Source organism: Rana temporaria, chromosome 1 (genome assembly GCF_905171775.1).
Source record: "Rana temporaria chromosome 1, aRanTem1.1, whole genome shotgun sequence".
Taxonomy (NCBI): domain Eukaryota; kingdom Metazoa; phylum Chordata; class Amphibia; order Anura; family Ranidae; genus Rana; species Rana temporaria.
The window spans coordinates 316,870,053-316,897,923 of NC_053489.1; the positions used below are offsets into that span (position 1 = coordinate 316,870,053).

At 40.7% G+C, this 27,871-nt stretch overlaps 1 protein-coding gene across 1 annotated transcript in view; it reads right to left on the reverse strand.

Moving 5' to 3' along the window:
* The window catches only part of SLC44A1 (solute carrier family 44 member 1), a 211,280-nt gene that overhangs the window by 60,362 nt on the left and 123,047 nt on the right, over window positions 1–27,871 (reverse strand). The window contains exons 8-10 of the mRNA XM_040359353.1: window positions 22,112–22,251; window positions 14,459–14,645; window positions 3,474–3,639 (exon numbers count right to left, since the gene is read on the reverse strand). Coding sequence (XP_040215287.1) covers window positions 3,474–3,639; window positions 14,459–14,645; window positions 22,112–22,251 — 493 coding nt within the window. The remainder of the gene's footprint in view (window positions 1–3,473; window positions 3,640–14,458; window positions 14,646–22,111; window positions 22,252–27,871) is intronic.

A 27,871-nucleotide genomic window follows, 5' to 3' on the forward strand; every position in this document is an offset into this window, starting at 1 on the left:
TAAAAGTTCATCTTTTATTTTCTAAATAGGTTCCTTTAAGCTAGTGCATTGTTGGTTCACTTACCTTTTCCTTCGATTTTCCTTCAAAAATTTTTTTTCTTTGTTTGAATTCCTCACTTCCTGTTTCTCCTCAGTAAGCTTTCCACCATTATCTGAGCGGTGGAAAGTCATTTAGAACAGCTTACTGAGGAGAAACAGGAAGCGAGAGATTCAGACAAAGAAAACAAAGAAAAAAAAACATTTAGAAGGGAAATCACAGGAAAAGGTAAGTGAACCAACAATGCACAAGCTTAAAAGTAACCTATTTAGAAAAAAAAAAAAACCTTTAAAAAGGTAACCATCCTCACCTGTGATCTATCATGAGTCATGGGGAAAGCAAAAGAATTGTCAAAGGATCAGCGGGAAAAGGTATTTGAATTGTATAAAACAGGAAAGGGATACAAAAAGATATCTAAGAAATTGAGAATGCCAATCAGCAGTGTTCAAACTCTAATCAAGAAGTGGAAAATGAGTGGTTCTGTTGAAAACAAAAGTTCAGTCAGGTAGACCAACTAACATTTCAGCCACAACTGCCAGGAAAATGGTTTGAGATGCAAAGAAAAACTCACAAATAACTTAAGGTGAAATACAGGACTCTCTGAAAACATGTGGTGTGGCTCTTTCAAGATGCACAAAAAGGAGGCACTTGAAGAAAGATAGGCTGCATGGTCAAGTCACCAGAAGAAAGCCATTACTATGCAAATGCCACAAAGTATCCCGCTTACAATATTCCAAACAGCACAGAGACCAGCCTCAAACAGGCAAGCAGTCTTTGAAAAAATACCGACAAGACTGAGATCTGGCCCTTGATGGTGCTCAAGGCCAACTTCATATTTAAGCCCAACTGAAGAAAGGCAAGAATTCCATTAATGGCATACTTCCTAGGATGCCATCTTCTGGGTTCACACCAGAAAACATATGCCTTCCAGATTCTGTAGAAGATGAGCCTGGAGGCCGGCTTCCTAGCATTAACCAGAGTGGATAGGACTGGACCAGAGAGCGCACATTTTCTCAGAACGTGGGTCTCAACAGCCAAACCGTCAAATTTAGACTTTGTAAGGCAGGATGGAATATTGGAACCTGTGATAGTAGGTCCGAGCGTAGTGGGAACTCAAGGTCTTCCTTCTGCAATTCTTACGATTTCTGCGTACCAGGGTCTCCTGGGCCAAGTCGGGGCGACCAAAATCACTGGCTTTCCTTCCCTCTTGACTCTTTGAAGGAATCATATGAGAAGCGGAACTGGAGGGAACGCATAAATCAGAGAATATCGATCCCACAAAATTTTCAGGGAATCCGAGCCTTCAGCAAAAGGATCTCTTGTTCTTGACACAAAGCTGTCCAGTTTTGTGTTGAACTTGGAAGCCAACAGGTCCACATCTGGGGTTCCCCATTTTTGACATACGATTTGAAATATGTTCGGGGTGTAGAGACCAATCTCTTGGACTCAGCTGCTGGCGGCTTAAAAAATCTGCCTGCCAATTTTCTACCCCTGGAATGAAGACCACAGACAGGCAAGGAATATGCCATTCTTCCCAGGACAAGATGCGATTCACCTCTCTTTGAGCATCCAGACTTCTGGTGCTTCCTTGGTGATTGATAAAGGCCACAGCCGTGGCATTGTCGGACTGTATCCGAACAGGACAACCTGCAGTCTAAAAGATCAGATTGTGAGGGCCAGATGAATTGCCTGAATCTCTAGAATGTTGATGGGTAGGAGCTTTTTGGCTCCGGACCACTTCCCCTGGGCAGATGCCCCTTCTAGAACTGCCCCCCAGCCTAGAAGGCTGGTATCTGTGGTTACCAATTTTCAGGTAATCGGAGTAAAGGATTTTCCTTGACAGATTTTGGGGGAGCAAACACCAATTGAGGCTCTGGCTGTTACTGCTATGCCCCGTGTCCTCAGCCTTGCCAGGGCCCGGGGCACGTATTATCATGAACACTCGAGGTGCCGTAATCAGCCCGAAAGGAAGGGCCACAAACTAAAAGTGGCAGTGATCCACCGCAAACCTTAGAAATCTTTGGTGAGTGGGGAATATTGGCACATGTAGATATGCATCTCTATTGATGCCAGGAATTCTCCTCCCTGGAGGGTGGAAACAACTGAATGGACAGACTCCATGCAAAAGGAGCGCATGTTCAGAAACTGATTCAGGCTTTTCAGATCTAAAATAGGTCTGACATCCCCGTTTGGTTTTGGAACCGTGAAAAGGTTTGAGTAAAAACCTGATCCCTGATCCTCTGGGGCTAACTCTATGATTACACCTTGGGACAACATGTGTTCCAGGGCCAAAAACAAAGGCTTTATTTTTTCTGGATCTTTGGCAATTCTTGATCTCAGAAAACTGGGTAGCGAAAGTTCTCTGAATTCCAGCTTGAAGCCTGAGGAAACCGTGGAGATGACCCACTTGTCCTGAACTTCGTCCCGCCAAGCTTTTGCAAATTGCAGCAGCCTTCCCCCCACTCGGCCGAGCGAGGGCGTCCCTTCATAGGGAAGTTTATTAGGGATGCGACTAAGAAAATGTCAGGAAAGACCTACTAGCTGAACTTTATTTAAATGATGCCAGGTGTGTACTGACTAAGTGTGTACACTTATGCAACCACATTATTTTATTTTTAGATTCAGATTGTTTTTCAATTGAATTGTACAATTTATAGGTCACATTAAAGGTGGAAAAAGTTCTGAAATTATTTATCTGTCTAATTATTTTCATTACAGAAACCTGAAATTTTAACAGGGGTGTGTAGACTTTGTATATCCACTGTATGTACAAAGGACGTGTACATGAGTTTTCACATTTTTTTTCAGTTATTATACAAGTCTGAATAAACAATTATTAAAAGTTATTATATAAGCCTTGCCATTAGATCAAACTGAGTTGGGTATTAAAAAAGTAAGTACCGTATTTATCGGCGTATATCGCGCACTTTTTTGCCCTGAAAATCAGGGCAAAATCGTGGGTGCGCGATATACGCCGATACCCGCGCTGTGTTTGAACCACTGCGCCGACATATACCGAGCGCAGTACACTCGGGTATAGTCAGGCAGGCTCAGCTGCTCTCGCGGTCACGTCTTGTGCGTCCTGTACGCGAGAGGAGCCGAGCCTGCCCGACTATACCCGAGTGTACTGCGCTCGGTATATGTCGGCGCAGTGGTTCAAACACAGCGCGGGGAGGACACCACGATGGCCGCAGAAGGACGCCGGACCGGACGAGGCCGCCGATGGACGACGGGCAAGACACCGACGAGGGGCATCCAAACTAAGTATTTTTTTTTTCAGGAATTTTCCTTCAAGTTCGGGGGTGCGCGCTATACGCCGGGGCGCGTTGTAGCAATATAAATACGGTACCTTCTTTGTACAAGGCATTCAGGTTAAAGCTAGTTTTTTTTTGTTTTGTTTTTTTAACAGGGACATTTTAATTTTTTTAAATCTCACCTTGTGAAGTAATATGTTACCACAGCACCAGCTATGGTCATTTGCTGGCAGGCTAAAATAAACTCACTGATCCATATGAGCCCTACAACATGATACCACCACATATACTGCAGAGGGCCATTAATCTTGAACTCCACAAACCCTTGTTCATTAGTATATGGATCACCTGAGAACAAAAACAGAAAACATTTATTTCACATGTGCAGGGAGGCAAGGGTGTATGAAATTTGTAAAATCTGTTCTTATTCCTCTTCTTATTAACCATTTGACTGCCAGAAGATTTGAAGATTTACCCCATTCGTGACCAGGACATTTTTGCTTTTTGCACTGCTTACTGACAATTGCGTGGTCATGCAACGCTGTACACAATTAAATTTATATAATTGTTCCCCCCACAAATAAAGCTTTATTTTGGTGGTATTTGATCACCACTTTGTTTTTTTACACTATAAATGAAAAAAAAAAAAATACCAAAAAGGTTAATTTTTTTTTATACATTTTATAATTTTTTTTTTTTACTTTTTGCAATGAAACATATCCCACTAAATTTATAAAGAAATTCGATTTTTTTAATAAATTTTTAGAAATTTAGGCCAATATGTATTCTGCTACATATTTTTGGTAAAAAAAAATAAAAATACAAAATATATATATATATATATATATATATATATATATATATATATATATATATATATATATATATATATATATATATATATATATATATATATTATGGCAGGCAATCTGACACAGACACTTTGTGGGAACCAGTGACACCAATACAGTGATTAGTGCTAAACATATAAAAGCAAGGAAAAAGTAAAAATCAAATATTGCTCCAAAAACAAAATATAGCAGCTAAACACTACAATCAGACAGGAATTGTGATAATGCAAATAAAGTATAAAGTGTAGCGCTGTGAGTGAAAAAGTATGGAGTAAACCATCAATGTAAAATAACATAGGTAAAACCTTGGGAAAATTTAACTATTCTCAATGTGTACAAACAATAATATTATTCAACAATGCTCAAATATGAACAGTATATATGTTCAAAACATGAGTGCTTATAATGTATAAAAAATATAACACAGCTGCAGTGAAAAATCCAAACACCACCAAAAATAGTGTATCTGAATCACTGTGAAAATAAACAATCTACATGGAAATAGATAAATGGCCAGAGTCCAACGTATTGAGCACTAGACAGTTCAATAGTAAGTATCCAAGTGGGGGGGGGGGGGGGGGACTTGGTCTGCTATAGAGAGTGTCACCCAGGAGTGCCTTCACCTTTGGGCAGGGGGAGAGAAATGAATACTCTTACCCTCCGGAGTGGATCCAACTCACCATACAGTGGTGGATCACCAGTGCTTGTTCACACCAAGAACTCGTAGGAACTGAATCTACGGAACACCTCCTTTTCTCCACTGGAAGCAGACCTCAATATCCGATTAGCTGTTGAGCCGTCAGGATCTGAAATACCGGAACCGAATGTGCCAGACTAGGACTCCGCCAAGGTAAACAGGCATGCAGAAAAAAAAGAGAAACCTCCACATGGTGTAAATCCAAAAAGTAAGCCGACAAGCTTTATTTAAAAAGTTTCCAAAAAACAAAGCTCCAAAGTGTGCAAGACAAAATATGCAAAAATACAAAAAAGCACATAAAAGTATAAAAATTTAAAAAAATCTTGGGAAAATATAGCAAAAAAGAGAGAGGATTAATTTGCGTGGCATGGGCAGCGGGAGCTGGCGTGCGGACCCGACGCGTTTCATCTTAAACAGACATCAACTGGGGTGCAGGCCAACCCACTACCCCACGCTTAAATAGAGGGATACTAAACTCATGTGCGTCCCACCGTACATCACACTTCCGGGAACGTAGTTGCGTCACACAAACATGTGACGCACTCACGTGATCCCCGTCACCTATCACGCGGCCTGTTGCTTACAAGAGTCCAAGGCCAACTAGGTAAAATCGCAAGGACTGGTGGACCGTGGAAGTCACACCCACTGTCATGATCAGCTGGTGTGTAATGGGCATAACATATAGTATAAGTATAGGCGTAATGCAATCTAGGAAATGTAGTCAGAACCAAGGGGTGGTACTTACACTCAAAGACATGGCCAGATCTAACCATCATAGCCATAACACGTGACCGTTTAATACGGGCGCGGTGCAAGCTGGGGCATGTAGACTGAACGGCGTATAGCCAGCAAACGCCGATCAGCCTGTGTGTCAGCATATGAGACCACACACACACACAACAACGGCGCACGTTCCAGTCCAAACTACCCCGCGGCTGAAAATAAAAATAAATGTAAATATAACTAAGTCGCTAGAACATGCACCCCGGCATATGACGGGAGTTAAGGAAGGCAATATTGAATCGAAGATGACGCAGCATCTTCATATTAACCCTCAAGGCATTAAAGGGACGATATAAATGTACTTGTAGCTGCAATACCAGCAGCAACCACTGATATGAATAATGCGGGTTATTGGCAAATGACATTGATCCCGGACGATGCAAAACTCGGTGCAACACACATTTAAGTTGGATATAACATATAATGATGGAAAAACAACACTCATAGGTGAATGTGGTGCTTGCTAGTAAATAACAAGAGAGATATAGGAGTGTATTCTAGCTATGAGGCATGAATCACATAGATCACAGAGAACAACCAAAAATATAGTAAAATAAATGGAAATCATCTATCATATGAGTGGTAGAGGACCCCTAATAAAAAAGGAAAAGAGCGGAGACAGAAAGGGACACCCATACGGCACAAAAGTCATAGGAAGATTATGCGAGATTGATGAAAGCATTAATATCAAAGTCTATATTTAGGCGGTGGGGTCTGTAACTTTTGAGCTGGTATATCCAGAAGGTTTCCAACCTGGAAACCCCCCTAAGATGTGATTCTCCCCTCCAGTTGGGAACAAATTTGTCTATAATTTGAAACTTGGTACCTATGGGGTCCTTACTATGTGTCTCCAAATAGTGTCTCGGGACACTATGGTTAGTTTTCTCTTTACGGATGCTGGTAATGTGCTCACCTACCCTTGTGGACAAAGACCTGATGGTGCGTCCCACATATTGCTTCCCACAAGGGCAGGTGATCAAATATACAATTCATTTAGTGGCACAGGTGGTAAAAGTTTTCTTTTTTATTCGTCGCCAGTGGATGTGGAAACAAACGTATCAACCTTCCCACGTCTGCATATGTTGGATAGACAAACTTTGCATTTTCTGCAAGGATAATATGCCTTTAAATGAGGAAAGAAAGCTGGGGCCACTGGTGGGTCTAGTACGTTGGCCGCTTTTTTACCCCCTAAGTGAAGGGGCTCCTCTATAAGTTACTCCTGCCCTATCTGGAAGTGTGGGTCCCAGAATGTGATCATTCTTAAGGACAATCCAATGATTTTGAAAAATGTCCTTGATCTGTCTGTGTTGGACTGAAAAAGTTGTGAAAAAAGACCATTTATATTTAGAGTCCTGAACTGTTTTAGGTTTCTCCACCATCAGAGAATTTCTACCCATGGATGAGATCTGTTCGATTTCCCTATCTATTATAGAAGGCTGGTACCCCTTGTCTACAAACCTAGACTTCAAAATCTCAGCTTGATGTTGAAAATCCGAGAGATTGGTGCAATTGTGCCTAATCCTCAGCAACTGGCTCAGAGGCACTGATTTTAACCAGGCCGAGTGGTGACAACTGTCTACCGGAATGTATCTGTTTCGGTCAGTTGGTTTGAAGAAGGTTTGTGACCTCCACATGGAAAATGTCCAAATCAAGGAAATGAATACTTTTAGGACTGGCTACATAAGACAATTTAATGCCTATCCTGTTGTCTAGATAAGACAAATGTCTGCATCGAGTTGAGATCACCTTTCCATAGGAGGAGGATGTCGTCTATGTACCATGCTCAAAGAATAATTTCAGGTCGGTTACAAGCATAGACGACATCTTCCTCCCATTTGGCCATAAAGATATTAGCCAAATGGGTGCAAATTTGGCCCCCATTGAAACTCCCTTTTGTTGCAGGAAAAAAAATCATCATTGTACCATAAATAATTATGCCTCGTTGCAAATTGCAAAAGATCCATAATGTATCTCTTCTGGGTGCCTGGAATGTTATTAACTCTAGACAGAAACAGACTCACAGCTGATAAACCTAATTCATGAGAGATACAGGTATACAGTGAGGCCACATCTGCCGTTAATGTCGGAGAATGTCCTCACTGTATTTAACCTGCTGTAGTAATGTGATGGTATGTCTAGTGTCCTTGAGATAGGATGGATTTTACAATGGGCTGTAGGTGGAAATCAATATACCTCCTTATACGGAAGGTTACTGAATCGATTCCACTGATGATTGGCCAACCCCGAGGTTGCTTGGCATCCCTATGTACCTTAGGCAGGTAATAAATTATAGGGATCCTTGGGGCTATAGGTACCAAATAGCTCTTTTCCTTTTTGTCAAGGATACCCAATTGTGATCTATAAGATCTATCAGTGCCTTTTTATATTCTGATGTTGGGTTCTTTATTACCTGCCTAAAAGGTACATAAGGATGCAAGCAACCTCCGGGTTAGCCAATCATCAGTGGAATCGATTCAGTAACCTCCCGTATAGGGAGGTATATTGATTTCCACCTACAGCCCATTGTAAAATCCATTCCGTCCTATCTCAAGGACACTAGACATACCATCACATTACTACAGCAGGTTAATTACAGTGAGAACATTCTGCTGGTAACGGCAGATGTGGCCTCACGGTATACCTGTATCTCTCATGAATTAGGTTTATCAGCTGTGAGACTGTTTCTGTCTAGAGTTAATTACATTCCAGGAACCCAGAAGAGATACATTATGGATCTTTTGCAATTTGCAACGAGGCATAATTATTTCTGGTACAATGATGATTTTTTCCTGCAACAAAAGGGAGTTGCAATGGGGGCCAAATTTGCACCCAGTTTGGCTAATATCTTTATGGCCAAATGGGAGGAGGATGTCATCTGTGCTTGTAACCGACCTGAAATTATTCTTTGGGCACGGTACATAGACGACATCCTCCTCCTATGGAAAGGTGATATCAACTCGCTGCAGACATTTAATGTCTTATCTAAACAACAATGGGATAGGCATTAAATTGTCTTATGTAGCCAGTCCTAAAAGTATTAATTTCCTCCGCTCTTTTCCTTTTTTATTAAGGGTCCTCTACCACTCATATGATAGATGATTTCCATTTATTTTACTATATTTTTGGTTGTTCTCTGCGATCTATGCGATTCATGCCTCATAGCTAGAATACACTCCTATCTCTCTTGTTATTTACTAGCACCACATTCACCTATGAGTGTTGTTTTTCCATCATTATATGTTATATCCAACTTGTAAATGTGTGTTGCACCGATTTTTGCATCTTCCGGGATCAATGTCATTTGCCAATAACCCGCATTATTCATATCAGTGGTTGCTGCTGGATTTGCAGCTACGAGTACATTTATATCGTCCCTTTAATGCTGTGACAGGAAGTCAGGTAAATCTGTGGGTGTTGTCACAGACGGGACATACACCTCTGCCTTGTTTAGACAATACACCAATTGTTATTAGGCGTCGGCTGCAAAAGTAGCCAGAAAAGGTCTAAGGGCGTTGGAAAACTTCAGCTGTTCAGAATGAGGCAATTAATGCCTCTATAAGTAATCCAGAGGATTACCACTGATTTGATGCATCCTGAGGCTTTCTGAGTGAAGGAGAGCAGTAGCTGAAAGTCTTCTGCTGTATGACCAGCAGTGTCTGCCCATCACTAGGCTGTGCCAGACTCCATAGATAGGTTCCTGTGTGGTGAAGATAGACGCCCCAAGTGGCCAGGGTTTATTTTATGTTTGATTTTGTTTATGCTGTTTGGATGCTTGCACTTGTTTCCAGCAAGATGGAAGAATAAACCAAAATCTTTGTTTTCAACCGTCTTCGACTGCCTGTCTGTATAAATTCAGTGTGTGGTGAACCCATCCAAGGGGTCACACACCCTGTTACCGAGCTAACCCCTTACAATGCCTTGATGGTTAATATGAAGATGCTGCGGCATCTTCGATTCAATATTGCCTTCCTTAACTCCCGTCGTATGCCAGGGTGCATGTTCTAGCGACTTAGTTATATTACATTTATTTTTACTTTCAACCACGGGGTAGTTTGGACTGGAATGTGCGCCGTTTGTGTATGGTCTCATATGCTGACACACAGGCTGATCGGCGTTTGCTGGCTATAAGCCGTTCAGACTACATGCCCCAGCTTTCACCGCGTCCCTATTAAACGGTCACGTGTTATGGCTATGATGGTTAGATCTGGCCATGTCTTTGAGTGTAAGTAATACCACCCCTTGGTTTTAACTACATTTCCCAGATTGCATCACGCCTATACTTATGCTATATGTTATGCCCATTACACACCAGCTGATCATGACAGTGGGTGTGACTTCCACGGTCCACCAGTCCTTGCGTTTTTACCTAGTTGGCCTTGGACTCTTGTAAGCAACAGGCCGCGTGATAGGTGACGGGGATCATGTGAGTGCGTCACATGTTTGTGTGACGCAACTACGTTCCCGGAAGTGATCCCGGAAGTGTGATGTACGGTGGGACGCACATGAGTTTAGTATCCCTCTAAGCGTGGGGGTAGTGGGTTGGCCTGCACCCCAGTTGATGTCTGTTTAAGACGAAACACGTCGGGTCCGCACGCCAGCTCACGCTGCCCATACCACGCAAATTAATCCTCTCTTTTTTGCTATATTTTCCCAAGATTTTTTAAAAAAAATTATACTTTTATGTGCTTTTTTGTATTTTTGCATATTTTGTCTTGCACACTTTGGAGCTTTGTTTTTTGGAAACTTTTTAAATAAAGCTTGTCAGCTTACTTTTTGGATTTACACCATGTGGAGGTTTCTCTTTTTTTCTGCATGCCTGTTTACCTTGGCAGAGTCCTAGTCTGGCACATTCGTTCTGGTATTTCAGATCCTGACGGCTAAACAGCTAATCGGATATCGAGGTCTGCTTCCAGTGGAGAAAAGGAGGTGTTACGTAGATCCAGTTCCTACGAGTTCTTGGTGTGAACAAGCGTTGGTGATCCACCACTGTATGGTGAGTTGGATCCACTCCGGAGGGTATGAGTATTCATTTCTCTCCCCCTGCCCAAAGGTGAAGGCACTCCTGGGTGACACTCTCTATAGCACACCAAGTATATACCACTCGAAGTACTAAGTACAGTGCGACTTTGGACAAGTCCCCCCCCACTTGGATACTTACTGTTGAACTGTCTAGTGCTCAATACTTTGGCCATTTATCTATTTCCATGTAGATTGTTTATTATCACAGTTATTCAGATACACTATTTTTGGTGTTGTTTGGATTTTTCACTGCAGCTGTGTTATATTTTTCATACATTATAAGCACTCATTTTTTTTATATATATACTGCTTATATTTGAGCATGGTTGAATAATATTATTGTTTGTACACATTGGGAATAGTTACATTATCCCAAGGTTTTACCTATGTTACATTGATGGTTTACTCCATACTTTTCACTCACAGCTACGGCTGCAACCAACGATTATTTTAATAATCGATTAGTTGGCCGATTATTGTTTCGATTAATCGGATAATAGCATTTAAAAAAAAATTTGGGCCAAATTGTTGTTGGGCGGATTACAAAACACAAATTGCCGCAAAAACACATCACATGCTTTTCTGCAGCTTCTCCATTGAAGTATATTGGAAAAAAAAAAAGAGCACCGTTTTGCGTTAAAAAGTCCCTGCCCTTTCCAAATACGCAGCAGCTGAAAAAAAATCATGGATGTGAATGTGTCCCATAGGAAAACATGTAAATGAACTGTAGTGTGTTTCTGCAAAAAGCACCAAAAAACAGAGGTGTGAACCCAGGCCTGAGATGTTTAGTAACATAATGAGGTTAAAAAAAAAAAAAGAAGTACAAAAAGAGCAAATAATCGCTACTGTAAGGGGTTCATTTTTTTACTGTAGGACAGTGAAAGTAATATTTACAGTAGCGATTTTCTTTTTTGTACTATAAAGGGCTAATTTTTTTTTTTAACCCCATTATGCTACTGGCCGATTAATCGATTTTGAAAATTGTAATCGATTATTTTCATAATTGATTAGTTGTCGATTAATCGATTAGCGCTGTGAGTAGGGCTGAAACAACTACACATATACATATATATATATATATATATATATATATATATATATATATATATATATATATATATATATATATATAAGCAAGGGAAGGGGGAAAACAGCGTAGACCTTTGGTGTAGTAAAACAATCCAAGGCCTTTATTAAAAACATATTGTGTACTCACAAAATGTGAAAAAAAAGAGTGCATATAGTCCACTAGCAAGAGCCCACACAACAGGGAGGGATTTACTAAAACTGGTACACACACAATCTGGTGCAGCTGTGAATAGTAACCAATCAGCTTCCAGGTTTTGTTGTCAAAGCTTAATAAAACATGCTGACGTTAGAAGCCGATTGGTTACTATGCATAGTTGCACCAGATTCTGTGTGCACCTGCTTTAGTAAATCTCATCCAGTCACAAGGAAATAGGTTGCCACAGTCTCCGGAACACACCAGAGGTCTGTGCCGTTTTCTCCTTTTCCTTGCGGTTTTGTCTTTACAGGTGGGGTTCTCTCTGCCCGATTACAGTAGCACTCCTCCTAGTGTGTAATAGTTATTGATTGTTGTATTTATATTTATAATTTGAGATCATATTTATATCATACATAGCTTTTTGGTTTGTTATGGTCAATTCAGGGTATAGCATTGTGAGCCAAACACCCTCCTGGTGTAATGCTTTTTGTGGTTTTTGGCAGTGCTAAACATATAGGTCACTGTACCAATGACACTGGCTGGGAAGGGGTTAACATCTAAGGTGATCAAAGGGTGATATGTGTGTCCATTCAGTGTTTATGCGAGTACTGTAAGCTGCTTTTACAAGGGATGTGCCGGTTTTTATTCCCTGGTCATCGACTTGTGCTGTTGTGATGGAGTCGATAAAATGATTATTTTGAGTTTGTTATTTTTCTCTTAACCACTCAAATATTGCTTTCCTTTCTTATATTGTTTTATTTATTTTATTTATTGATGTATATATATATGCATATATATGTGTGGGTGTATTGCAATACTATTATTTTCCTTGAAAAGGTAATTATAGAGTTAAAAATCTTCAGGAGTGATTAAGTGAAAACAGCTGCTACTCGTCACCCCCCCTTCCCGGCCGCTTCCATTGACCAAAGAAAGATGGCCCCCATGAGTGTGAAATGTAAGCCACGAGGTCAAGAACAGACGTCACAAGAGAAGACCATATATGGATCAGCCATTCAGATGTACTCATATGAATGATGTCACTCCGTCTATAAAACTGTGATAACAATAAAGGTTCCGCCTCTTTTGCGGTTGAACACTGAAGGCAGCAGACTGTTTCTCCTCATCTGCATGCTTTCACTATTATAGATTTGGATCAGAGGCAGTTTAAGACATATCCTGGAGTTGTGCCAGGAATATCTATTTCACTGTGATAAATCCCAGCACAGCCGGCGCTGCGCATGGGCCCCCTATCCAGGAGTGACGGCTCATGGACTGGATACATTGCCATACACCTACGTGAGGCGGTTGGCAAGCAGTTAATCAATACTTAAATAAGAAATTCTAATTAATGTTGTTCTTCCTTTAGCTATTATTTTGATTTAAATTTTTTAAATTCATATTTTAAAACAATTTTCTTTCCATTTAATCTTCATTCATTATGAATATAGCTTGCATAGAAAATACTTTTTTTGGCATGACAATACCAACAAAAGAAGCCTTGCTTGTCCTGAAAAAAACACTAGGCTTAGTTCACAAAGCTTTACCAAAATGATAAGAATCCTAGTTATAACCATGTGACTGTTCTTTTCACATCTTATTGGACTAAAAATATTGTTCTTTTTCTTGAAAGTAAGTATCCTTATGCTGGCCATACATGGATCAAAATTGATCAGATTTAGCAGGGACTGGCAAAATGTTGCTCCATTTATGGGCAGGCTGGTTGTATGGAAGTCGCCCTGTTGCAATTTCCCTGCTGGATCAGCGCTGCCAACTATAGGCAGTGGTGCTGATCAGTGTATTCTGACAGCAGGAAAGGCTACTGTGAGAATGGAACAGCTTAGTGGGGAGGATTCCCCCATCCACATCTAGTGCATAAATAGGGGAATCAATTTATTTTATTTTTTTCATTAAACCTGCTGATTGAACGAAAAAAAAAAAGACTCATCAATGGGCTGCCTTATTCTGGAGTGTCAGCTTTGTGAATCTAGCCTTTATGTATTACTTTTTTAAATAATGATGGCTACTTCTGAATCAATAGGAGCATAAGATGTGTACAGGTGCAAGAGATTAGAGACTGGTTAAGAATGTAAGTGTAAAAGTATGGGATAAGAGAAAAAATTCACAGATGTTTTAAGAAAACTTGTACTGAAATTTTTTATAAAAATTCTGTATAATAGGCACCAAAAGGTGAAAGGATTATACCTGAAAATTTTCCCAAACACTGCCATACCCAGGATACATGGAGCTCATCACACCCCTCTCCCCAACTAGCACCATATCGCCAGGCCCTAGTACTTCCATGTATTAGCTGGGGCCATGGTTATGCTTATACAATAATGATTTTTCAGAAAGCAGCTATCTGCATTGGATAGTCAGGGGGAAAAAAAAACAAAAACACTTTGATTAGTTTTGAAAATGTTTGCAGCCAGGCTCCTGCTCCTGAACTTATTTTTAAGGAACTTTTTCAGAAAAACACATATACAGAATGCAAGACACATAAAAGATAGCAGAGGTATGAATAATTTAGATAAACAATATGAATACATGTGCTTCATTACAGTTTGCAGCTAAAATGGTTTCAAATAGACATACCTGCAGTTCCCAGAAAGAGCAGAACCATGACCCAGTAGACCCAAAACAGAAGAAGAGCAAAAAAGGTCCAAAAGGGCTGGAAGACTAGCAATGGGAGATGTATGAAAACCTTTCCAGCCACATTGAACAAGGCAATTGTGAGGCCAACTCGCTTCCTCATAACCAGCATGATGAGCAACAGGATCACCTGCCGGGGCAGAGAAACAAGATCAGACACAGATGAGAACAAAGAACACAAATGCAAAGACAGATCCAACGAAATGATGGGTCACAAAGCTGCCTGTTACTGTCAAATACAAAGCATGCATAGGTTGCCTTTTTAGATGTACAATTAATACGTATAAAAATCGAAACCCTTTGCACACCTACAACTGCAAATTGACATTTCTAAACCAACGAAACAGGATGATACGGTTCTAAAAATTACAATTACTATTAACATTTTACAGGGGTGTCAAACTCAACTTCATTGCGGGATGCAACCATGCATTATGGTTTCCCTCAGAGGGTTGCATCTGTAAGAGACTATGTATGTAGAGTTCAGAAGTGCGCTACATGCACAGAGAGTACAGAGTTCAGGATAGTGCTACGTAGAGAGAGCAGAGTTTAGGGGTGCACTGTGTGCAGAATGCAGAGTTCAGGGTGCTCTGTATACAAGGTTTAGGAGTGTTCAGCACAGGCCTTCTAGATCTCACTTCCCTGACCTCTTTATGACTCTCTCATCCCCCACCTCTGCACACATCTCCCTCAACAACCCTCACCTCCTCCACCCCAAAGCTTCCTTGCATCTAACCTACCCGGCCCAGGTCTAGTACCAGTGTACTAGTCTAGTTGCATGTGGCTCCGCCTCACCTTGCAGAAAGATCATTGGATGGCATCTGTCCCCGTCGTGCCACGCCGTGAGTGTGTGTATACAGGGATCTGTGAGAGCTGTGAGTTTACAAGGAGAGCAAAGCTCTCCTTGTAAACACAAAAGGCTTCTGTGTTTACAAGTGACAGCAGTGAGCGGGGAGTGGAGGGTTGAAAAAAGGCCCTGGGCCAGGGCCAGTTGAAATGGCCTGGCGGATGAAATTCGGCCTGCACGCCTTGTGTTTGACATATGCAATTCTATATATTTATAGACACAAAATACTATATATGCTAAACATATGCAAAACTGTTTACAAGTAAAGTCAGAAATGTGTAGGTTTGACAAGTATCAAAATCCATAAACCTAACTGTGCCCTTTTCTCAAAAGCACCTATCAATTTATCAGGTTATAAAATCTGAAATTATTTTAGCTCAAAAAATGGCAGCCCTTACAGGGTATAACAAAGAGGCCCACCAAGATTATTATGCAGACCGTACACACGACCGCTTTTCATGACGAGAAAAATGCAATTTTTTAAATTGGTCATTAAAAACGATCGTGTGTAGGCATCAGAGCATTTTTCTCGACGTGAAAAATGGGCATTAAAAATTTAGAACATGCTCTATTTTTTCTCATCGTTTTTCACGTCGTGAAAAACGGTTGTGTGTAGGCTTTAACGACGGGGAAGAAAAACGCGCATGCTCAGAAGCAGGTTATGAGAAGGGAAATTTGCATAATCAGCCCAAAGGGTGTCGCCAATCGAATGGAACTTCCCCTTTATAGTGCCGTCGTACGTGTTGTACGTCACTGCGCTTTGCGCAAGCATTTTTTTTTCACGATCGTGTGTATGCAAGGCAGGTTTGACAAGAATCACGTCAATAAAAAACGTTGGGCCAGATCCACAAAGAAGTTACGTCGGCGTATCTACTGATACACAGCGTAACTTCTAGGATGTGCCGGCGTATCCTTTTTCTGTATCCAGAAAGCAAGATATGACGGATTTTTGCTTAGATACGACTGACGTAAGTCTCTTACGCAGTCGTATCTTAGTTGCATATTTACGCTGGCCGCTAGGTGGCGCTTCCGTAGATTTACGCGTAGAATATGCAAATTAGGTAGATATGCCGATTCACGAACTTACGTGCGCCCGGCGTATCTATATGCGTCGTTTGCGTAAGGCGTCGGACCGGCGTAAAATTACCCCTGCTATAGTGAGGCGTACGCAATGTTAAGTATGGACGTCGGGACAGCGTAAAATTTTCCGTCATTTGCGTAAAACTTTCGCAAATAGGGCTTTGCGTAAGTTACGTTCACGTCGTCTAGGCATTGAGCTGGGGCGTAATTTAATTTGAAAATTCAGCATGATACTGAGCATGCGCCGTTCGAAAAAAAAAGCGTCATTTACGTGGGGTCATGCTTAGTTTACATAAAACATGCCCCCCTGTTCCTCATTTGATTTAGGCGTGCTTACGCCGGCACATTTACGATACGCCGCCGTAACTTTAGACTCAGGTGCTTTGTGAATACAGCACTTGCCTCCCTAAGTTGCGGCGGCGTAGCGTAACTACGATACGCTATGCCCGCTTATATTTACGCCTATCTACGTGAATCAGGGCCTTTGTTTTTATCCATGACATGAAAAATGGTCGTGTGTACGCGGCTTTAGGGTTGCACCGATACCACTTTAAGACCGAGTACAAGTACCGATACTTTTTTATAATGTCAAGTAACAGTGGCAACAATATGCAGCACTGATGGGCACTGATGAGGTGTAGACTGTGTCAGTTTATTTTACTAATTTTTTACAATTTTATTTTTAACAATCATTTTTTTTTGTAAATTTACAAATATTTTTTTACAATGCATTATTTTTCTGTGTGTGTGGGTGAGGGTTGGATGGTGTCTGTTTTTTTTTTTAGCTTTTACAATTAAACCTTTAAATATTTATTACAATTCTCTTTTATTTGTATTATTACTTTTTGATCAGCCCTGTTGGGGGGGGGGGGGCTTTGGTGAGATGTCAGGGGTCTAAACAGACCCCTGACATCTCCCCTTTGAGACAGAGAAAGGGACCAAGGACAATAAAGGGTCTTTAATCATAACAAAAGGATTACTATATATGCTGCTTTTGTTTCGTTTTTCTTTAATGTTTTTCTGATATAGGATTTGCTCATTTCAAAGCTCTAATTTACCCTCAACAGTGCTACACAATGGTTAAATGTTGCAATAACAAAACGTGGCCAGTGAAAATGCACTATACTTTCCCTGTGTAATGTAATCCTTCATTACAACTTTTTCAATGATACATCTCAAAATCTGGCACAAGCATTAATCTTCTAAGGTTACAAATTTAAATTATTTGGCATTTGGCATGATTCAATTTGAACTTTACAGAAGAGAAGAAAAGATCTTGTTGAAAATCTAAATCGGCAACAACGTGGGATACCTCAACATAATGCACTATGGCACAATGTGAACACTGTACTGCAGTGGTCTCAAAGTACCGGCCCGCGGGCCATTTGCGGCCCGCGGACCAGTTATAAATGGCCCCCAGGCAGGGCAGAAGTGGGGGGAGCAAAAAAAAAAAAAAAATTTTTTTTTTTTTTTTTTTGTGAGCTGGCGCTATTTGGTGGTGAGCCGTTGGTATTACAAGTTATTACCACCAGATGTGAGCTGGCGCCATCTGGTGGTGGCCGTTGGTATTACAAGTTAAGCATTACAAGTTAAACAGCAATTCTAATGTCATTTTACACTATTTTCACTGCCATCTTCTTCCCTCTAATTAGAACCCCCAAACATTATATATATTTTTTATCCTAACACCTTAGAGAATAAAATGGCGATCGTTGCAATACTTTCTGTTACGCCGTATTTGCGCAGCGGTCTTACAAGCGTACTTTTTTTGGAAAAAATTACACTTTTTTAAATTAAAAAATAAGACAACAGTAAAGTTATCCCCATTTTTCTAAATATTATGAAAGATAATGTTACGCCGAGTAAATTCATACCCAACATGTCACGCTTCAAAATTGCGCCCGCTTGTGGAATGCCGACAAACTTTTTTACCCTTTAAAATCTTCATAGCGACGTTTAAAAAAATCTACAGGTTGCATGTTTTAAGTTACAGAGGAGGTCTAGTGCTAGAATTATTGCTCTCGCTCTACCAATCGCGGCGATACCTCACATGTGTGGTTTGAACACCGTTTACATATGCGGGCGCTGCTCGCATATGCGTTCGCTTCTGCACGCAAGCTCGTCGGGACGGGGTGCGTTTTCTGGCTCCTAACTTTTTTAGCTGGCTCCTAGATTACAAGCAAATTTGTCAAACCCTGCCTTACACCAGTGCTGGTGGTAATAATGCACTCGCTGACACCAGTGCTGGGGGTTAATAATGTGTTCGCTGACACCAGTACTGTTGTTTTTGAAGTTTGAAAGTTTGCATGCGGCCCCCCATGGCATATGAAAACTTGTCTTGTGGCCCTCAGGTAATTTGAGTTTGAGACCCCTGCTGTACTGTATTATTCACTTGCTTCACAACAGACTAAAGGAAACCTTGCCTGTAAGAAACATGGAGGCTGCAAATGTTAATGTCTTATTCTGCAAATGTCATGTGCTTGGCTCTTGATTCAACACCCTTAAGGCCTGTACACACGATACGAAAGTATGGAACAATTTGTACGACAAGCTGTCTGCTGATTTTGGGATCGTTAATGCGGTGCCTTTGCACATCCAGCTTTTGTCTGACGAAAAAACAAAATTGTCTGTCAGACTATAACATTTTTGTCAGATGTGAACTTAACGTCCGATTTTAATTTTATAGTACAGTTTACGTATGATAAAAATCGTAAGAGCAAGACTACGCATGCTCAGAAACGAAAGAATACATAAAAAACTATTTAACTCATTACGCCACTTCTGACGTACGAAAATTTTCGCATTGTGAGTAACCTATTTACTCTTGACATGAGACTAGCATGCCACAAAAAACGGACGTTTGGTCGTCCGGAAATCTAAGCGTGTGTACGAGGCTTTAGTCACTACCCCAGAGCAGGTATGCAAATAAGGAGTTTTGACTTTATGAATTTGCATACTGGTTCCAGGCCAGTGACTCAAAGGGCCAAATCCACAAAGAGCCGGCGTAACGTAATTTTTTTCATTTAAGTTACACTGCCTTAAAATTTCTACCCAAGTGCCCGATCCACAAAGCACTTACCTAGAAATTTTCGGCTGTGTAACTTAAATTCCGCCGGCGCAAGGCGTTCCTCTTCAAATGGGGGCGATTCCCATTTAAATTAGGCGCGCTCCCGCGCCGGCCGTACTGCGCATGCTCGTGACGTCATTTTCCCGACGTGCATAGCACGAAATTACGTTACGCCGAGATTTGTGGATCGCGTCGGGTCAATAAAGTTGCATCGGGGGAAAACTGATTCTGTGGATCAGTTCCATAGTTAGAAACAGGGATAAAACGGCGTATCGGTAGATACGCCGTCGTATCTCTTTTGAGGATTTGGCCCAAAGTACTTAAAGTTGTAGTAAACCCTCACATATACCCAGTGAAGAGAACAACCTCAGATGATACACAGAGATGAAACAAAACATCCTACATAGGTTTTACTTGTTTATCTGCAATGTTCTCTACCATACACCCCTGAAAAAAGGCAAAAAAAAAGTGTTAAAATTCTTCTGCATCTGTCTGTATCACAGAGTAGGGGGCTGATAGGCTGCAGTTACAATGTGGGAGAGCCGATTGGAGGAAACCCCCTTCCGCATAGACAGAGGAATGAAGGAATGTGCAAAGCTGTGTTGTGAATAGAAAAGCTCCGTGCTCATCTCCCTCCCCGACATATATTTATCTCATATATTGGGAAAACTCAGAAGTGACTCATGCTGATAAAAGAGGAACAAAGCATCAGAGAAAGTACACTTGGAGCTTTGGAGAGAGATAAGTAAACACTACAGATATATGTGCTTTGTTCAGATTCCATGACTGAGGTTTACAACCACTTGCTGACCAAGCACAGTATATATACTGCGGCAGGCCAGCTCTCCTGCGCAAAGCAAAGTACCCATACGTCGGCCCGTGCATGTTAAACGGCGGGTGCGTGCGATGTCCGCCGGCCACCTGTGATCACGGTGAGGTGTAACGGGGATCTGTCAGTGTAAAAAGGCAGATCCCCGTTCTGTCAGGGGACAGTGATCAGGAACAGCGATCTTTGTTGTCCCAGGCCCCACACAGTTAGAACACAGCCAGGGAACATAGTTAACCCCTTCCCTGCCAGTGTCATTTATACATTGATCAGTGCATTTTTATAATTTCACTGGCCCCCAAAACGTGACACTTGGGGTCAGATTTGTCTGCAGTAACGTCGCAGCTCACCGCCATTACCATTAGAAACAAAGAAAAATAAAAGTCCATAAATCTATCCCCTATTTTGTAGCCACTATAACTTTTGCGCACAAATCAATCAATGTATGCTTATTGTGATTTTTTTTTTACAAAAAATATGTAGCAGAATACATATTGGCCTAAACTGATGAATACATTTGTTTTTTTATATATTTTTTCGTTGTTATGTATTATAGCAAAATATTTTTTTTTTCTCAAAATCAATTTTGTTTGGGCACTACGCACGCCCACACAATTGTCAGTTAAAGTGACGCAGTGCTGTATCGCAAAAAATGGTCTGGTCATTAAGGGGGTAAAACCTTCTGGGGCTGAAGTGGTTAAGCTAGGTCAGCATAACAGCTAGGCAATTGTACCAGCAACAGAAATGCAGCACACCATAAAATAATATTCTTCCTTCCTAAAAGCCAGCAGGAACAGCTTCTGACATGTTTCACGCTAGGCACTGCTATTTCTTTAAGGAAAACTAGTATTTTTAGGAGGAAGTTGGCAATGTCACCCTCATTGTTTCTCCAAGAAAAATTTTAGTTTGCAATATCTGGTCAAGAAGTATGAGCTCTAGCATGTCCGCAAAGCCCACATGCAGAGCCCGACAGGAAGTTGGCACTGGGCTGCTCTAAATCACAGGCAGTGAGACATTTCCCGATCTCTGCAGCTGCGCATCGGTAAAATGTCTCACTGCCTGTGATTAGTGCAGCGCCGACTTCCTGGCGGGCTCTGCACGTGGGTTTTTGCGAACACGCCGGAGCTCATCCTTACTGGTCAATTCACAGCACAGCTCTGCAAGTCTCTGCCTATGTGGAGGAAGAGGGGGGGGGTTGCTTTTCCTCCAATCAGTGTATGGCAAGACTCTCCCCCCCCCCTGCTGGAACAGGAAAAGAAAATTCTAACAGGACATGTACTTTCTAAACAGTATATAAAACTGAAGACAGCAGATATACATGTAAAACGTATGTAGGAGGATTTGTTTCATCCCTGTGTATCATCGGAGGCTGTTCACTTCACTGGGTATATGTGAGCGTTTACATCCACTTCAACACCACTAACATCATTCAAGTTCTCTTCAGCCACAGAAAATGAACAGATTCTTATAAACAGTAAAACCTATAATAGATATTAGGTAGTAAAAAGTTTTGAAAAGTCACTGACTCCTACAAAACGGCTCAGCACACAGAGAGGATACTTCTGCTATAACAAGCAATCTAGGGTGATGTAGTTAATGAAAACTTCTAGCTGAATCTCAGAATACAAGCAGAGTTTCATTTAGAAGAGGTTTCACTAGCTACTCTCAGCTGTTACTGCTGTCACTGCTGCTATTAATAAACAAGTGAAGGAGTGAGAAAGAGGTGACCCAGTTTCATGTACAGTCAGCATAATCAACCTAAAACAGAATCCTTACGGTAAAGACAGTGGCTGCAATGGCATAGATGAGCAAGGCTTGCTGGTTGTCTTTGGAAACTTGAAGTTGATCTGCTGGAAGATCTTCACTGAACGATTTCCTGTGCTCGGCGTACAGCCACCAAAGAACACCTGTGCCTCCTGTGTAGTAACATTAAAGAAAAATGTGAATGCAGCCTAATAAACAAAAGATGCAGTATTTTTAATTAATGGTATAAAGGAATGAAAAACCTTCACTAAGAAAATAGAAATTAAACCAAACTGACAGCTACTGAAAACAAAAAACGTGCCTTTTTTGGAACAGGTGTTTTTAGGACCATATGCTGTCAAAGTATGTTAAAGAAGGCTTTTAAATTGGCAATTTTATTTCTAGTGGCGATAATGCCACGATTCTGAGGTTTTCCCAACATCTTTTTCTACCGTGTCCTGGTGGAAGGAGAAGCAATGGTAGATGTTGGCTGATGGAACCACAAAGCATTAGATCTGTGCTAAAAAGTATTACATTACACTCCACCTGGCTGCATTCTCCTTCACTTAACACAATATTACATGTCTTTACATTTTATAAATGTGAAGCAATCTCACTGTATTTCAAAGAGATCCATATACAACATACAGTTCTTTAAAGTAACTTTTTAAATTAACAAAATTTTTTACTTAAAAATGTAATGTAAATATAACTCCAAATGTGGGACACTGAAAAATCGACATAAAAACAGAATGCAATCTCATAAACCCATAATTTTTTAATTAAAGGCAGCAACACGTCTCAATTTGAGTTTTGAGAAGGGAATGTTGTCCCATTCTTGCCTGATATAGGGTTCGAATTGCTCAACAGCCCCGGGTCTTCCTTGTCGTATTTTTTAATTTCAAGATGCGCCAAATAATTTCAAATTGGTGAAAGGTATTGACTGCAGGCAGGCCAGTTAAGCACCTGGACTCTTCTACTACAAAGACAAGCTGTTTTCATAGATGCAGCATGCAGTTTAGCATTGTCCTGCTGAAAAATAAAAGGGTTCCCCTGAAAAAGACACTGGGGTTCATTTACTAAAGCCAAATCCACTGTGCACTTGGAAGTGCAGTCGCTGTAGATCTAAGGGCGACTTGCAAGGAAATGAAGAAAAAGGCATTTTTTCTTGCACATGATTGGATAGAAAACAGCAAAGCTTCCCCTCATTTAAAAATTTTCCATCAGATCTACAGCGACTGCACTTCCAAGTGCCCTTGCAGTGCAGTTGAAGAGCACATTCGATTTGCCTTTAGTAAATCAACCCCATCGTCTGGATGGAAGCATATGCTGCTCCAAGGCTGGGTTCACACTGGTGCGAATTCCCTGCATCCAATTCCTATGTCAGGAGACAGACTGGCTCTCAATGGAGCCGGTTCACACAGCCCTGGGACAGCTGTGGAGTGGTTTGCAGAAGAGTCCTGTGCATCTTCCGGGTTGGTTTCAGGTCCGAATTCAGCCGAAAATGTGGGCCAGATTCGTCCCTGAAACGGAGAACAGGGACGCACCAGACCACCTGCCGAGAGCCGATATATATTTCGGCACTAATGGTGCCTTTTCCAGATGTGCAAGCTGCCAATTCAATATACACAAATGCAACCCCATACCATCAGAAATGCTTAGCTTTTAAACAAGGCACTTTAAGCAAACTGGAAGATTCCTCACCTCTTAAGCTTGGAGGATGTGGCTCCCATGGTTGCTAAAAAGAATGGCAAATTTCAATTTGTCTGACCACAGAACAGTTTTCCACTTTGCAACAGACCACGTTAAATAAGCTTTAGTCCAGGGAAGACTATGGCGTTTCTGGATCATGTTCAGATATGGTTTCTTCCTAGCATGATAGAGCTTTAGCTTGCAAATTTTGGATGGCACAGAGAACTGTGTTCACAGTGATTTTTGAAAATATTCCTTCGCCCATGCAGTGATGCGCATCACAGAATCATGCCTGTTTTTAATGCAGTGCCGTCTGAGGGCCTGAAAATTATGGGCATCCAATATTGTGCTTCAGCCCCATCCCCTGTGCACAGAGATTGGAATCTTTAGATATTATGTACTGTAGATATTTTTAAGGTCTTTACAATTTTACATTGAAGAACATTATTCTGAATCTGTTCAACAATTTTTAGACTCAGCTTTTCACATATTGGAGACCCTCTTCCAATCTTTACTTCTGAGAGACTCTGGCTCTCCAATATGCTTTTTTTAAACCCAACCATGTTACTGACCTGTTGCAAATTAACCTAATTATTACCAGCTAATCCTCATTAGTACCTCTTACTTTGCTAGATTTTTGTTGCCCTGTCACAACTTTTTTGAGATGTGTTGCTGCCATCAATTTAAGCATGAAAACATATTTTTCTTAAAATGGTACATTTTCTCAGTTTAAATATTTGATATGTTTTCAGATTTCCATTATGAATAAAAAATGGGTTTATGAGATTTGCAAATAATTGCATTCTGTCTGCATGCAGCTTTTACACAGCATCCCAACATTTTTGGAATTGGGGCTGCATGATAAATCTGCTTTTCCTAATAATCCAGTCCAACTGGAATACAGATTTCCATAAAGTACTCCATCCTTTTTCCTAATCTTCTTTCCTCCAGAACGACGTATCAAAATCATATCTCAGGAACCAACAACTGTTGTTGGACAAAAAAAAAAAGGCAAGCTTGAATGAAAAGCTTGAAAAAAAGAAAAGAAAAAGTGGAGCAAAACTCTTGAAAACGAACACACACACACACACACACACACAACAGATCAATAAATTAGATTATCAATTGATATGCTGCCACCCAAACAGACAAGCCAAAAATGTCCTAGCACTTGAAGTCTCAAGATAAACCTAACCCTTCGGTGAAATATTGTAAACTGGTCTGGTATTAATAAAGTTTTGGTAATTGCCATAGATGAGCAAGGCTTGCTGAATGTCTTTGGCAACTTGAAGTTGGTCAGGTGGAAGATCTTCACTGATTTTCTTGGTGTACATCCACCAAAAAACACCTGTATCTTAATGTTCATTCAACATATCATACCTGCTTTACAACTAATTCAAGACCAAATACTTAAAGTATTGTGATGGTCAACTCATTTGATATAGGGACCTCTAGTGTGGCCCCTGACTTCACCAATGGGCCAGACGGAATATTCAGCAAAATCTAATGCTACAGAAATCTGTCAGAAACTGTAAATATGCTATAGATTTGTTAAAGATTGGGGCCATGTTTTGGTAGGCAGACTGGAAATCCATAAACGCAAGACTGCTAGAGGTCACTGCTCTTATGGACCCTTTAAAAAAATCAGTGCTTCTCCATTTGCATTTCACACAGCCCCCTTAAAAAGTTACTTGCACCACAATGTAAATGATTTTCTAAGCAGTGAGTAGTTAGGTGCTGATCAACAAACTACAGGCAGTAACAATAGTGGTAAACATACACCCTGCACCTTTTTTTTTATCTCACTGCAATCCAAGCAGATACAGCCTAAATGAGAACGGCAACACTGCTCTAATATCAGTAGTGCAGAAATATTGTCACGTAATCAAATCAAGCCGACTTTGCAGGCGATCAGAGAAAACCGTTAGCGCAGATGGTAAAGCACTTTTTTTTTTGTTAATGGGAGGCCATAGTTCTACTTTAAGAAACAGAAAATAGACACAACGGGATTAATTTACTAAAACTGGAAAATGCTAAATCTGGTGCAGCTTTGCATAGAAACCAATCAGCTTCCAGATTTTTTTTGTCAAAAGTTTAATTTAACAAGCTGAAGTTAGAAGCCGATTGCTTACCATGCAGAGCTGCACCAGATTTTGCACTCTCCAGTTTTAGCCTACATTCACATTGGGCCTTGTTGACATGTCAAATCGCTGCCTTTTACCGGCAAAGGCACCATCTGAATCAGAGCGAAGCCAACTTTGCTTTACGTTTGGTAACGGTTGGGGACAAGGTCAATAGACATCTTTACAGAAACCCTGCACAGATGTTTCTGAAATCGCTCCCGGAGTTGGACTGAAATGCGGGTTTGCAATCGTGCAAGTTCAGCTGAACTCGCACAATTGCAAATCCGCCCTCAGTGTTTACCTAGGCTCAGTGACTGAACCCCAATGTATAAGGCCCTGTTCACACCCGAGCGATTTTCAGTTTGTAAAATGCTGAGCTCTGAAATTCCAAAATGCCCAACTAGCTAAATCACATTCATGTCAATGGCCCCTGTTCACATATGAGCATTCTGAAGTTAAAAAAGTACATGAGCTTTTTGGCAGATTACAAGCATTTTTGGTCCCAGAAACGCCTGACTTCAGCAGAAAAACGCTTACAAAACGCTCAAATAGCAGCTCTCCACCCCTAATCTCCTCTCCCTCACCTCTCCCTAGAGCTTTCTATTGGCCAAACCAAAAATGTCTGAAGCTGTAAAACACTTGTAATACACTTCTAAAATGCTTTAAAAAAAGATTGTAAAAAATCCTAAAAAAAAAATGCCTGAAAAACGCCAGGCATTTTATGGGGTTAAATGTAAGCATTGCATCCATTTTGTGGTCTCTACTTTTAGGGCACAAGTGAAATGTGGGAAAACGAATAAATTAAAATGCTGATCAATTACAGGACTTCATTCAAGCACCCTAGACAATGTGATGAATATGTTTCTTTTCATAGTGCTCATGAAAGGTGACCTACTTGATATGACAAAAAGACCCCGGGAGTCTGAATACGTGAAGCTTTTTGAATGAATGACTTGTAGGTGTAACCAGGGACACATTACAGGGATTTGAAAAGTGCTAGCTAATGATGTTCTCTCTCATTCATTCCACATTGTAGGTTTCCAGCATTACAATTTCACTGATTAGAGGCACAGCTTGATAGTTTTTCTCAGTTATCCTAACCAAGAATAAATCTTGCATTGTCCTTCAGTGACACAGGTCATTTGAAAAGTTCAAATCAGTAGCATTTGCAGACAACTTGAACCTGTAAAGTAAAAATATTTTGTATGCACATTTTGACAAAACCTTGGTGCAACAATCTTATGGACCAACTGGTTCGCAAATATTAGGCACCAACCCCTTGGATTCATCCCTAATATAGATGCAAACAAGTGCTGGAAACATAATGCACATCAACAGACTCAAAGCATTAATCTGGATAATGGGAACACTATCCAGAGGCACACAATTGCCCCTAGACTCCCAAAAGTCTATATTATATTCATGGGCTTCCGTATAACTTTTTTTGGGGGGGCATAATTTTAAAAATCACCCATTCTCTGCCCCTATTCAACAATGTCAAAGGAGAGGGGCTTGGTCAGTATCACATAAAAACGCAGCATGCAAAGTTTTTTTTTTTTTTACAGCTGTTGACTACTAATATAGTTTATTTTATTTAATATACAGGTTATCATTTTCTGGTAACTCCGACCTCACTCTGTGTTATAGTGAGTACAGAAACATTTTCAGTCTTGAGGAGGTAACCTCTAGAATGGGCTGTAGGCCTCATGCACACTGGACATTTTTATAGCAGCCATTTTTGGCTGTAGACTTTTTTTCCACAGTCATTAAACTCTTCACCATATTATCCTATGTGTCCATGCACACATAGGCTGTTATCAGCAGTTTTGGGCAGGGGCTGGAAAAACGCTCCAACGCTGATAAACGCTCAAAAACATCGCTCACCAGCGTTAAATGTTTTTGATCCATTGAAAAAAAAAAAAATTCTTCAAATCGTGGAAAAACACTAAAAAACGCTATTGCAAAAACGTTGAAAAAA